Raw genomic sequence first — 14356 nt, 5'->3', positions numbered from 1 at the left:
AAAAGTGAATTAAACCAAAAACAAGTGTTGTATCAAATGAAAAGTCATCCTTTACCTATGAAATTCTCGCTCCTCTTCCTGGGCTTTGTGGGACTCCTGCAGGCTGAGTTCTATAGCGGTCTGCAGTTCATCTTTAGGAAGCCCTGAACAAAAAACCACAAGAGCGTTACAACAGAGATCCTATAATTCAACTTAAAATGGGTTAATGTAAAAATCACACTGAGCACTCATAATAAAATTCTGTTTCTTCTATGTGACTCTGCCTTCACTCAAACATTGTTTTCTAACTAAAGTAAATGGATGACCCATAACATTGCTCAGATATTCTCCTGTTAGCTTACTTACCATTAAAATCCCCAAACAGATGGCTATGAATGGCAATACTTTAAATGTATATTAAAATATGTGTAAGTTCACCTCGAAAAAAAAAAGCTTGACACATTCTTTGTACATTTTACTTGTGTTTGAAGAGCAGTGTGTTCCTTATCTGTTTCATACCTAATTTCCCTAACGCCACACATAAGTCATTCGATTTTGGCAAATCTGTAGTAGCCACTTTTGGCTGCCCCCTTGCCACAAGGGGTCACCACATGTTTGATTTGGCAGAGTTTTACTCTGGATGCCCTTCTTGATGCCACCCCAAAGGAGATTTGTGTCTCCGGCTGGACTCAAACCAACAGCCTTTTGCTGGCCAACTGAATGCATTTACTGCTGTCTTCTCTTCTCTTTTGATGTCTCATAGTAAAGCTTTCTTTATATTCATCCATTAAGCTCAGTTTGCATTTGTGCTGGAAGTGTCACTTCTGCTATCAGCTTTGTGTCAATTTGCATCTCCAGAGTACCTTTCTGGCCCTCCCAGGCCTCTCCAGATGTCCCTGACTCCTGTGGTTCTCCAGGGTCCTGAACCTCTGCAGTCTGGGTTGTCAGCAGTCCAACAGCATGTCCAATGTCCCCCTGACTGACCTTGAGGAGAGAGAAGAAGGAATATATAAATATTGAGGATTTTATCTGTGACTGCAACATCTAATAATACATCACAAGGACAAATCAACACATTTTAAAGACACACAAATCAAAATATAAACACATGGCCATATCCAGTCGATTGTGCTTTAAACAAGAATTTTAGACTTGTATGACTCAACGAATACATAACCCTATTGCCGTCTGCATCTGGTTACACGATGCCTGTGAAAGTTAACCAGTGTGTTTAATGTACTGTTTGTTTAACTGTTACTTTTATGATGTTCCAATTCATTCAATCTTTTAACGGGGTTTTCATATGCAGCTGTATTTAAACATGGTAAGCTTGAGGTAGAGTGCTGGAGTGAAAAAATGGGACCCTATGGGGTCTTTAACATAATTTACACTTCAAAGACTCTTTAGCTGCCTAATAGTGCGGGAATGGATTGCTACAGTTTAACAGTTTTAGATTCATGTTCTTCATGGTATTAAATCTTGCTATAAAACATCTCCTACCTTTTAAACTGTCTAATATATTTCTCCAGCTAAAAGCAGAATTCTCACCATTACTTAGATTACCATTTGGATTTCTTTACAAATAACTATGGCTTCAGGATGTTTGCTAGCTTATCTGTTTGTTAGCAGCATTACTCATAAAGTTATGGATGGAGATGCATTTACCAGACGTAGCATAACTTAGAAATGTTTCACATTTTTAGGGAATCTGGATATTAATCTAGGAATGTTTGTAAGGATACTTTACCATTATGAGATGTGGGCAAATAATCAATTAAAAAATACACACATTCAGATTAGTCTTTACTCTATGTATTTCATTTCTTTCTCAAAAATCATTTTAAATATAAACAATTTCCTGAATGTCTGGAATAAATCGTCCATTTTGTACCTTTAATAATGTCATCATTTTATAATAGCCCATAACACGTTTCAAATATTGTGGCAACAGGGAGCGAGAAGCTTGATGAGTGGAAGAAAAAGTGTAAACCTTTTCTTCCATGAAATGTAAGTTCAGGTTAGCCTGACCTAAACCCCTTCATTAGTCGACTATATAGACAATCATATTAAAATGAAATATTATTAAAGTGAAACAGCAGATTCTTGTTGAGGCTGGTCTGCTGAGCAGGCTAAATAAGAAATGGTATTAGCTCTATCAGTTTGTGGTTCATGGTGTTTTAAATGGCCTACAAGCTTTTTAATCACATTAAAACTACAAATCTCTCAGCCACGGGAATCCCGTGAATGTTGTTCTACTGTCTGAAAGTCATAGTGTCAAACAACTGTAGTACCCTAAACATGTGATGCTGCAGATTCTAAAAGCTGATGCTAAGTTGTTGGGCCTTACATTCAGGGCTCTGTAGAGGATCTGTTGGTCCTGGATGCCAGTGATCTCCCTCAGCTGGCTGATCAGCATTTCACTCTGCTGAGAGAACGAAAACACCAGGCAGACTTTAGATCTTTCTATCACCATTACACACAACTTCCTGTATCGGATCCATGCATTAGAGGCAGTGATGGGCTGGCATTTCATTTCCATTTGGGTAGACAAAATGGACATAACTGTAGCACAAGTAGGCGATCCACTGGAAGTATTATTGGCTTTGAAGTTACAACTGTTACGAAATAAATATCACTACAGTAACAATGGCAACAATAAGTCCTCCATTTAGATTGGCTCAATAATCCTTGCTTTCACTATCCAAGTCTGTCCTCCATCAAGAATGAAATATGTTGTAAAGAATACGCCACCAACAAAATAAATGAATAGTGCTTTTGTTCTCACCAAAAGCTATTGGTAGTTTTTCTCTGATAGCTGAAATGGCACTCAAAGAAAGAAAAATGTGAAAAATTGACTTTCAAAAGAGAAAAAAAGAGCCCTGTTGTCAGAAGAGGCAAAAAAGATGATTTATCCAAAGGAATTCAAAAGTAAAACACCAGTCAACTTCCTTATGAGCATTCCCTCAGCAGAGAAAACACCAGGATTTCAGAGGGGATCTCACGATCATTCAGCTGGCATTACTCCTGCCAGAAAGTGACGTCTGGTCTATATATCACCAGTACTGAGGGTACACAAGACCAGTCTAAGAAAGTCACTTGTGGTAACCAAAAGATGTCAAGGTTAGTGTGTCATCCCACTTACAGTCCTCCTTACCTAATGTACATGGAGTGGAACAAACTGAGGACCAAATAAGTGCATGGCTCATGTGTGGCTCATCTCTATTCTGTGACTTACACAGGCAGTTTGCTGAGTAGGAACAGTTAAACAAAAATGAAATTATATTTCCAATGAGTAGAACTGAAACATAGTTGGAAGAAGCTTTGGAATAGCTAGAGATATTGAGAGGCAGTAATTTATGGGTGAGTTCCACAACAACAAAATGGATCAACTGATCAGAATGTCAGATCAGACACTGACAAAAAGCCAGGAGATGTAGATGAAGATGTTAAAGATGGACAGCTTTAGAAATAAGTACATTAGAGGGAGAGTTCAGGTTGAGCAGTTTGGAGACAAAGTGAGAAAGCCAAGGCTGGGATGGCTTGGACAAGTGCAGAGGAAGAATAGTGCACATACTGGGCAAAGGATGTTGAAGATGGAGCTGCCAGGCAGGTGGAAAAGAGGAAGACCACAGAGAAGATTAATGGATGTATTGAAAGAGGACATGCAGACTGGCTGGTGTGACAGAACAGGATGCAAGGGAGATAATGAAATGGAGGGAAATGATCCGCTGAGATTCCTAAAGGGAGCAACTGAATAAACCTTAGCGATTTGCTGGGATGTCAGTCTGTGTATCTGCCTTCTCTGTTTAGTTTCAAGTAGACCAGTGAATCAGGGACACTGGCCAATCGGGGGCACTTTCAGGTACCCTTCCTCCAATTAGATCCCCCTCTTTTAGCCAGCAGGCTTTGCATGGTCAGTCTCCCACCACCACATTATTTGTTCCACACACGGACAGGCAAACACAAGTGTTCCCAGGCAGTCATATACTTTGACCTCACAGACACATGAAGTTTTAAAAAAGAAATAACACACGTTTACTGAGTTAGAGCCTCTATATAAAGCCTGCAACCCTGACACCAGGTGCACATGTCATGGTATCTTTCTCTTACACACAAAGGAAGCCAGGAGCAGGCTGACCAGACTTATATGGAGTCCAGTGGCTATCTGAGACCCTCTTGGTTAGCCTCTATTTTCAGCTACTGACATGGATAGCACAAGCTTCTGTTTATCATTCCACTCACCATGCCACCAGGCATGGTGAGAGGGCAGTAGTGGGTCTGTCTCTTTCTGTCTTCAAACACACCTCCTGTGTCAATACCAAACCAAAAAAGTGTAATAAACGTTTAGATTGCATTGCATTTTCATTAACACCACATCATATATAATTAGAGGAAAGCCCTCCCTGAAGTATAAAATCACTAATCACTCCACACTGTCTTAGAATAATTACAAAAGCCTATTGAAAGAGCAATCGGTTGGATTAATAGTTACTGAGCCAAATAACGGTTTAAATGTAAATGTTACGTAGTTTACGTTTAACTAGTGGGAATTATTAATAAAATATGTATTTATATACAAAAAACTCTGCATAATTAAAGTGTTATTATTTTATCTTTGCAAGCTCCTTTGACTACGATGACCTGGATGACTGAGAACCTTCACAGACATTATTTTATCTGTTGGTCACTAAACGAGCAAAAGAAAAAAAAAAAATAGAAGTTCAATCAAACAAGGCTCAGTTAAGTAGTCACATCTGGTTAAAAAGCCATGTCGGAAGTTTGATTTAAAAATAAAAAGTGTATTTTATGCCTACCGATTTAAAAAACGTTATTTTTTAAAATTTGAAAACGTTTTAAAATGTATTTTTATTTTGAGTTACATTAAAGAATATCAGAGGAAACTTTAAAATCGCAGATTTTTGAACACACACTGGCCTCCGGGGGTTGTGCCCACACAACAGAGGGGTTAGTGTTAAGGTTAGCTCTGCAGGCGTCACAAACATGCCACTTATTGTGTTAATAGCAGCTCCATCATCCTGAGCTCTCACCGAGTTGGTTGAGTTTTCTCCATTTTCAGACTGATCGGCTCTCATTGCAGACGAAAACATGAATTCCTTCTGATTTTTTCCCCCCAAATGCTTCCAGCTCTGCCTCCGACTCAAACCAGCTCCATCTGTCAGGCACCAGAGCGACAGGCCAGCTGTGCGCGCTCACCTATCCAGACACGCGCGTGCCTTGGAGCGATCGCTAACTACAGTCAATGGTCGCTAACTTAAAACCCGCGCGCACCCGTTACGTGATTGTCGGGACGTTTCCTCAGGTAATGAAATACTTCCAGTGTCTATGGCAGATTTATTATCCAACGTTAATGGCTTTACAGCAATTATGTAGCTAGTTTACAATACGGTGACTTCCGCCTCTCTTACAGAAAAAACAAAAAAACAAAACAAAACAATTTCCTCGTCTCTAAGAGCCTTATTGTTGTTTTTGTAATTGAATTACTGCTTTTCTTACGAGAAACTAAATGTGATTGCAATATAAATGATATGCATTTATATCCATGGTATTACAGTCACGGCAATCTGTAATGTGAAATATTTTTATGCCTTGCATTTTATGGCTTTATTTTCCACTCTCTGGTTCGCAGACATGTACAATTACCCATCAGTCCATTCTTTAGTTCTTCTGTTAGATGCTTCCAGCACTTTTACAACACATACTTAAGTGTTTAGAATTATCCGAAGCTGTAAACTGGACTAAAAACACCTCCAGGGAGCTGTCTCTCTGGGGTGTTTCTATCACATGTATCACCTTACCCGGGTAGTGGAAAATCAATGACAACCAAAAAAATGTCTGCTCTACCCTGTTCATTGCTCCTCCCCTCCTGTCAGGATTGCTGCTGTTGAACTTATTTGATGAAACTGTGGATATTTCTACTTTAACAGGGCAATCATTTTGGGTATGACTTGGATAACACCTGTAATCTTGGTTTTTAGCTTGATGTCTCTCATTTGGCTGACGCTGCTGATCTCAGGTAAGATGCTCTTTTTGTAATTGATTGAGATGTCCACATGAATTCATTTAGATGCTTCGTCTTTGTGGCATTTCACATCAGAATGAAGCAGCTGTCACATGTCCTGATTTTTTGTTTTGTTTTAATTGTTTGAGCCATTGCTTTGCTTATTGTATTTGGTCAGCAATACCAGACACATTCAGATGTTACGATAAATGCAGAGATAAAGAAAAAGTCACCTTGTCTGATGGTCATTATAAGCATCCTCTTAACAATGTGTTTAAATCAATACAAATTTATTTAAAAAATGTGGATTTCCTTACATTATTCTCATCGCTTTACATTAAAGTGGCAAAATGAAGGGAATGCGGAACAATGAATGGCTCATGCAGCTACCTTTTTGCAAGACTTAATAAGTGATCCAGGAAATTCAAAGGGGACTTCTTGATACCCCTAGCTTACCCCAAAACTTAATTATCCAATTCTTTTTGTGTTGTGTAAATTCAAGTAGGCAACAGATATTGAGTCTAGGCATGATATGATATCTTTTTTAGTAATCCACTGATGTAATAGTTTAAGCCTCAGATTTTCCTCTGCACCACTGGGTAGCAGCACATCGTTTTGTCCTTTGTGTCCTGTGAGTGTGAGTTGTTTGTCCAAGTGGTAATCTTTCTTTAATTTTCAGCCCATCTGGCTGAATGTGTGCCAGAGAAGCCAAAGAGGTCAGCTCTGAACCAGCTGACCAGGACCCTGCTGAGGAACTACGACTGCGGCGTTCGACCTGTTCACAATTGGACCACTCCTACTACTGTCTACATAGACCTGACACTACGGTCTGTCCTTGATGTGGTATGTTAGTTTTGAATGCTTTCTGCTGTGTTTGTATTGCTCCTAACGTTTATGATATTGCATTTTATTCAGTATCACTTTTCATGCATTTCTATGTTGTTTACAAAGCAACTCAAACAGTAACCTTGGAAGAGTTAATATATAAGAAAAATTTTAGAAATTGTGTTGAAACTCATTTTCTTTTCTTCAGGATGGAAAGACTCAGAGCATCACTACAAGTATTTGGTACAGACAGGTAAATAGCCTTTTTGTGCTTCCTTATTGTTTCTTGCTACACAAGTTAAGAAAAAAAGGCATTTTTCAGTGTATTAAAATATATATCTTTATGGATAAAAGAGCTTTTTAGTTTAGCTGAAAAATCCTTTGCACTTTTCAGGTCTGGACAGATGAGTTCCTGGTTTGGGATCCAGACGAGTTTGAGGGTATCAAAGAGATCTCGCTGTCATCTGAAGCTATCTGGATACCTGATGTTATCATTAGTGAATTGTAAGAAAGTGTCTGCACAAACTTTTTTTCTTGTGTTCAGTGCAGTGTCCTTCAATTTTGCCCAAGTCTCAAACATGATTGAGTTTCTTTGATTTTAGAAATGTACCACAGATTCCTACTGATCTGATTGTTTTGCATTGTATTAAAGCAATAATACATCAATTGATAACATGGTTTACATTTGCAGTACATTAAAATATTCACATATCTTTAAACATGGCAATGTTTTTTTTAATTTAGTTGTAAACTGTTAGGAAATTACATCTTTCCGGTAACTGCTGATGTCATGTTTCTGTATTTGAAATTGGATTTTGGCATCCCAGAGGTAATCATGAAATAATCAGAATCACAATACTTTATTAATGGCAGAGGAAATTATGTACGTCTCAATCTCAGTAAGTCTAATCAAAATTAGGTTAGGATTCATGTTAAACCTGAGCATTTATAGGTGCTGGTTTAGCATGTCCCCGTTCATGGGACAAGGTCCACGAAACAGCCACTTTAGTTATGGATCAGCTCAACAAAAGGTGTCTTGATGATCTCACCTGTTCTCCCCTCTTTCTCCTCATATCCATTCCAGTGTGGACGAAGGGAAGTCCCCTCCGATCCCCTACGTTTACGTCAACTCTTCTGGCTCAGTAAAGAACAAACGGCCCATACAGGCAGTGCTAGCTTGCACTCTCGAGATGTATGCCTTTCCATTTGACAAGCAGAATTGCAGCCTCACCTTCCGAAGTTTGTTGCACTCAGGTCTGTAAAATCAGCCTACGTTTACAGCAGGAGAGTACAGTTTTCATACCTGTGGTGGAGACTTTCACCAGCTTTAAGTAGAGAAATTCAGTCAGAATGACTTCACTTGGTGTATCTGCTTAATCTCAAAAACAACAGCGTTTTTATTGTTTTTTATTGTGCAAGAGAAGACAGGATGTGACGAGATATATGAGTGTGTGTAGGTGTGTGTGTGTTATAGGGGCTGCTGTGTGGAAGTATGGGGCTCTATTCAGTCCAAAAGCATTTGTTAGTGAGGGAGGGAGACAAAGAAATAAAATAATAATAAAAATAAAGAAATTAGAAAAAATAGGAGCACCTATGGTGATTCAACAGGTTGAGGCTGATTAGATCAACAGTGTTTTTATTTAGTATCACATAAATTGAACTTTTGTTTTTTATAATTTCAGAATCAGAAAACCTTAATTATGTGGTCACAGTTGCTCGAAGAAAGTAAGAACAGTAACTAAGTAAAATAAATTAAATGTTACAATATTTTACAAAGTTAAAAAATCTAACCAAAAGCTCTGATGAATTCATCCAGTTTACATCTGTTAATAGAATCATAGATATCTATTGCTGCATAAAGTTCAACAAAACTCACTTAACTTGTCTTATTCTTCTAATTCAATTCAATTCAATTCAGTTCAATTCAATTTTATTTATATAGCGTCAAATCACAACAACAGTCTCCTCAAGGCACTTTATATTGTAGAGTAGACCCTACAATAATGCATACAGAGAAATAAACCCAACAATCATATGACTCCATATGAAGAAGCACTTTGGCGACAGTGGGAAGGAAAAACTCCCTTTTAACAGGAAGAAACCTCCGGCAGAACCAGGCTCAGCGAGGGGCGGGGCCATCTGCTGCGACCGGTTGGGGTGAGAGAAGGAAGACGGGATGAAAGACTATGGTGATCCACTAAAGCAGTAAACAGTCGAACTGTAGAAGCTGTACAGCTAATGTTTTGTAATTTCAGCTAGTGTTCTTTCATATGCCTTTGCAACCATCAGTTATCATTGCCTTGTAAACGACATAGCTTCAGCCCTGTGATAAAATCTGAACCATCTCTAGGACAACTGATGAAAGTCATCAACCGATAAAGACAGTGAGTGAAATGCTGAGCTTATTTTATTCCGTATTTGCAGTGTTTATCATTCCATTCAGCTGTAGGGTTTGCCACAGCTGACAGATGACATGTAGATATGACAGTGCACCTTGCTTAAAAATCTGTGGATAGTAGAAGGAAAACTGAATAATTTGAAACTGATTTGTCTGCCACTGTGAGACAAAGGTGACAACACAGTACAAGGAGATAGCAGATACACACTACGCTCATTGTTGTTTCTTCTGCCATCTTTTATTCTTCATTATCTCTCCCTCTGCAGTGCAAGAAATAAACTTGGCCCTGTTGAGGAATGAAAACACCACTGCTAAGGATAGAAAGCAGTTCATGAATGATGGAGAATGGGAACTGCTGTCCATTCCTTCACGCTACCGGCTGAGTCAACAAAACGAAACTGAATATGCCTACATCCAGTTTAACGTACGTGACTTATCGTACTTAGCGTACATTCATCACATTTACTGTTATTGGGAGTAATTTAAATGAAACCGGTTATCTTATAAATCTAACAGCAATCAAATACTAATATTTCGGGTGTTTGATAGATTATTACTTCAGAGGCGTAAACGCTCTGTAACAAGTGAGAGAGTAACTGTGCTGTGATGGCTCTGATTGCTAGTCGATGGTGAGCTTTAAACTGTAGTTCTCTGCGGGTTACACCCTGAAGCGTTGCGGTGGAATTGTAAAGTGTAAAGCAATTGGCTGCGACCTTCATGGATTGAGCTAGAGAGCTAATGCCAAATGATGAGGCTGAGGCTGTTTCTGGCAAGTAAAGAGACAGATAGAGAGAGAGAAGCTGATAGACAGGGGAGGGTGAGCAACCATAATGAGACTGTCTCAGTGGCTGCCTGATCAATGGACTTCTTGTTAGCGGGGAGCAAAATGGCCCCATAGCCCATTGCAGGTGGAGAGCAGGGAGGGCTGCTAGTTATCCAGCTCAAAGAGCCAAGGTTTTTTTTGTAATGGAGCATTTCATGGCTCACTGGGATATTGTTACACTGTGACAGTGTTGTTGCGTGCAATAGATATTTTATATAAAAACATCTGACTTCTGAGAAAATGTTGCTTTTCACAAGCTGGAGAAAGTAACAGAGCAACATTCAGCTGCTATTAATAACCCAAATACTTGAACATGAACAAACAAATCTACACACATTCAGAATCGAAATCTATAGCCCGAGAAGACCTGATTCTCTATTCATCGAAATGAAAAGTCAAAGTGAAATCCAAACATATTCGTTCCAGTTTGGAAGTAAAAAAATGCACTAAAGCATTCATAGTGACGCCTATTCATGCCTTGGAACACAAGCTTATTTAACAGTGGGCCACTTGATGTCAATGCACACTGCTATATTGTTGTTACATAAATAATAATGGCTTGGCTCTTTTTTATCTCTCGTTGATGACTGGGGCCCATTTCATGAATTTGGCAATTGGGGTCAACTACTTTCACACTAATTTTCTCACTTTTAACTGATCTGAAGAAATGAAAACCTTGAATCCTATGCCCGAACATGGGAAAGGACTGTCAGACTTGCAAATTTATATTTAATTTGCGAGTGATGATAACTTGGGATGCCAGCAATTTTTGCAATCTGTACCAGAGTAGTGCTCATAAATCACTTTGTGAAGCAGGCTGTAGCTTGACAAATTGAGACGAGCTGAGTGATAGACGTGTTTGTAGACAGCTGATATTCTGCAGAGAACGATGGAAAATGACTTTGAGAGAGAGTGTCCTAGATGTGATGAATAAGACACTCCTGTGATTACATATCATATGTGCTGTGAATGCTAACAAAGTTTAACGAGTACAGTGTAAACAGAAGTTACTTCGGGGACTCATTCTCTCAGAGAGAGTAATGAAAGGCTCCCTCACAGCAGCAGCTAGTGAAACATCAGTTAGCTGGTAATTATTATCAGGGATGGTTTCAACTTGTTATGACGGGAAACTTTCTAACAGGATTATGTTTAGTTTTTCATTAATCACCATCACGGCAGCTCAGACACATGAACACACTAGAGAGGGATTTAATGGTGGTTTTTCAGGGTTTGTGGTTATCAAAATCAGACATAATTGAATTTTATATTATTACTTGTACTCAACACACAAGTTCACTCGTGTTATCACACAGGAGCCAACAGGCAGCGGTGGTTAGGACTGTTACCACACAGCAAGAAGTCCTTGGGTTAAAATCCACCATCTGGCTGGGGTCTTTCTGTGTGGAGTTTGCATGTTCTCACCATGTCTGTGTGGGTTCTTACCGGGTACCCTGGCTTCCTCCCACAGTCCAAAGACATGCAGTCAGTGGGGTTAGACAATTTAGGTGATTCTAAATGAATGGTTGCCAGTCTGCGTTAACCCTGCGACAAACTGGTGACCTGTCCAGTGCATATCCTGCCTCTTGCCCTATGGCAGCTGGGATACGGTCCAACACAGAATAAATGAAAGAAAATGGATGGAGTGACAGTGGAAATATGTTCAAGATTCGTGAAGTTTATTGTCATATACACCACAAAATACAAGTAGTTACGCAGAGCAATGAAATTCTTACTTTGCAGGTTCCCTTCACACATTTAAATAACAACTAACTAAAAGAGTAAACTTAACCCTGAACATAGAAAATAGCACTGAAAATAATAATAAAGTAAAACAAGTGCAGCTTATGTGTAGGTGTAGTCAGAATTTAAAGTGCAAGTAGTTGCAACACTGTCCCAGTGTAATATATGCAGAGTATGCAATGTTTATATTGTATGAAGTTGTGTTATAAATATATACATATATAAATGTACAAAATTGCAAATTTACAGGTGAGAGATCATTACAGTTCAACAATTAGTTAGTGATTCAGTAGCCTGATGGCCTGTGGATAGAAACTGTTTTTTTTTAGTCTGGTTGTCCTTTATGTTACAGCTGATAATGTGTTTTGTGGATTATACAGACTAATAAGGACATTTATTTTGTGAAACAAGACAGTGCTGCTGCTGTTTTGTGTCCTAAGTAAAATGTTCCTCAGTTCCATTCAGGTGGGTTTGGGGGCAGAAATGTCAGAGATAAGTGTTTCATGCACACAGCTGTTTGTCTGGAGAGATAAACAAATATTCCTTGGTTATATTTAAAAGTGACTCCAAAATTAGGTGTGTGAACTGTCAAGACTTGTGGATATTATTTCTGTCTGTCTTCTGTCCTTCATACCTCAGCTCACTGGCCTCATCTTTTATTCAGGTGTTGATTCGCCGGCGCCCCCTGCTGTACGTGGTAGGACTCCTCATCCCGAGCATCTTCCTCATGTTGGTAGATGTGATGAGCTTCTACCTGCCTCTGAACAGCGGTACACGCATCACCTTTAAGATCAGCATACTGCTCGGCTACACCGTCTTCAGAGTCAACATGACAGATGAACTGCCTGTTACTGCTGTCAGAACTTCACTCATTGGTGGGATTTTAAAGACACACATATGTAAAGCAAACAACCTATATCCTGTTTTTTATTCTGTAACTGAAGCCAGAAAGGTTAATGTAAAATAAATTCCAATGTGCACTGTCTGCAAAACATTAATTTGTAGAATGACAATAGTATGTCTAGTAGTACTGGGGGAATACAAGAGGAAAAACAAGTGGAGCCTAATTGAAGAAGCAGAATCTGAAATACCTTAATTAAATTATGAAGCTCTGAGTGCTCCCCACATTTAATTTTACACACAGTAATTTATCTGGGGAGGCTGCAAACCTGCTCTGCCTTAAATAGAGTGCTCCATGAAAAACCTATAAAGAGTAAGGGTAATGTTAAACCACAGAAAAGATCACTCTTAGACTAAATACCCCAAGACTGGCAGTGTGTCACAATATGAAGGCAGTTTGAGGTAGAATCAGACTGTGAGCATGGAAATAGGTGTCTGGGCAATCAGTAAAGCTTTATTGTAAATATCGGTTATAGTTTGGATTTTATGTAACTAGACACTATTGTAAGTGTTTCTATATTCTCCACCAAGTTTCTGAACTATGCAATCTCCATTTAGGGGTATTCTTTGTGGTGTGCATGGCCCTGCTGATGCTCAGTCTGATCAAGTCTATACTGGTTGTGAAGCTGCTTCACTACAGTGAGAAGGAGGTCAAGGAAATGTCAGTGTCTGCCTGCCTGTTGGACAAGTATGGCTCAGCTGGTCATGTCTTTACTGAGAGTGCTTTAACTTCCATCAAAACCCTCGACCACATAAACCCGTCTGGAGGTAAACTTTAAGACTCGTTTTCCCAAATGTGCTATTGGCAGCGGATATAAGAGTACACTTTTTTTTTTTTTTTTTTTTTACTTTGCTTCAGCAAAATTGAAAACAACATCATGAGTCATGGGAGGAAAAACACTTAAACGGGAGCCAAGGCACATCTTATCTGTGGGAAAATTTAAGCCCTAAAAATAGAAATAGAAATACACACTGTGCCAAAGCGTATGGAAACTCTTTTTGAAAGTAGGACAAAAATGCATTAGCGGAATAGTTGAGGGTGGAATAGCAGCAGGGTGGCACAGTGGGCCAAGTCAATGGGGCTATTGTACAGGATATAAAGCTGGTAAAGGATATAAACTGTCTCCTACTCCATAAATATATATCCATTACTTACATTGTAATGTTTTTTTTCTTAGACTATGAGCTTGAAAACTCACTGGATGAGGATCTGCTGTCCCTGAATGAGATCCAGGATACTCCCACTGGGCTGGAGTGGCTCCTCCGAGAGCTGGTTTCCCTCCGTCTAGCTTTTTCCCAGGAGGACAGCGAGTCTTCAGCTCAGAGCGAATGGCTGGCCCTCTGCTCTAAGCTCGACTGCTTCCTGTTTCGCCTTTATCTGCTGGTTCTGGGCTTGTATGCTGGAACGCTGCTGCTGCTCTGGGTCAACTGGAGCTTTGCTTGACTTAACTGCACATTTAAAAACAGTTCTTGCCTATGTCCACTGTACTTGCAGAGATAAATACTGCACTGTTGCTGTGTATAGAATAAACCTGACTTAAATAAAAATATAGGCTACTTCAAGAAGTGCTCATATATATTTAACCTAAGAAACCACTGGTTACAATACACTTTATTTGTATGTTGTTGTTGTATTTTATATGTTGCAATGTGGCTGTTTTTTGACTGTTTT

The 14356-nt window shown here is 39.2% G+C and overlaps 2 protein-coding genes across 4 annotated transcripts in view; one reads left to right on the top strand and one right to left on the bottom strand.

The window, feature by feature from the left end:
- Positions 1-5222, bottom strand: part of usp28 (ubiquitin specific peptidase 28) — a 26061-nt gene extending 20839 nt beyond the window's left edge. The window contains exons 1-4 of one of the 3 annotated variants that reach the window (XM_082549398.1): positions 5028-5222; positions 2327-2404; positions 843-963; positions 56-143 (exon numbers count right to left, since the gene is read on the bottom strand). In XM_082549398.1, coding sequence (XP_082405524.1) covers positions 56-143; positions 843-963; positions 2327-2404; positions 5028-5087 — 347 coding nt within the window. In that variant the 5' untranslated portion in view covers positions 5088-5222. The remainder of the gene's footprint in view (positions 1-55; positions 144-842; positions 964-2326; positions 2405-5027) is intronic. The other 2 variants (XM_082549396.1, XM_082549397.1) reach the window with 2 other exon arrangements.
- On the top strand, positions 5213-14356 carry htr3b (5-hydroxytryptamine (serotonin) receptor 3B). Its single transcript, XM_082549419.1, has 10 exons — positions 5213-5299; positions 5976-6013; positions 6678-6841; positions 7032-7076; positions 7218-7327; positions 7908-8077; positions 9488-9645; positions 12449-12659; positions 13243-13452; positions 13863-14356. The coding sequence occupies exons 2-10, from the start codon at positions 5980-5982 to the stop codon at positions 14126-14128; spliced, it is 1368 nt and encodes a 455-aa protein (XP_082405545.1). The 5' UTR covers positions 5213-5299; positions 5976-5979; the 3' UTR covers positions 14129-14356.

Source organism: Aulonocara stuartgranti (assembly GCF_965226115.1).
Source record: "Aulonocara stuartgranti genome assembly, chromosome: 10".
NCBI classification, from domain to species: Eukaryota; Metazoa; Chordata; class Actinopteri; order Cichliformes; family Cichlidae; genus Aulonocara; species Aulonocara stuartgranti.
The sequence above is the reverse complement of the archived record's forward strand: the minus strand, read 5'-3'. Positions and strand labels throughout refer to the sequence as shown.

Excerpts from the sequence above, each read along its gene's own strand:
- htr3b (XM_082549419.1), top strand. The coding sequence starts at position 5,980 with ATGTCTCTCATTTGGCTGACGCTGCTGATCTCAG. Across the intron at positions 6,014-6,677 it reads GCTGACGCTGCTGATCTCAG|CCCATCTGGCTGAATGTGTG; the intron begins GTAAGATGCTCT and ends TTTAATTTTCAG. Across the intron at positions 8,078-9,487 it reads CCGAAGTTTGTTGCACTCAG|TGCAAGAAATAAACTTGGCC; the intron begins GTCTGTAAAATC and ends CTCCCTCTGCAG.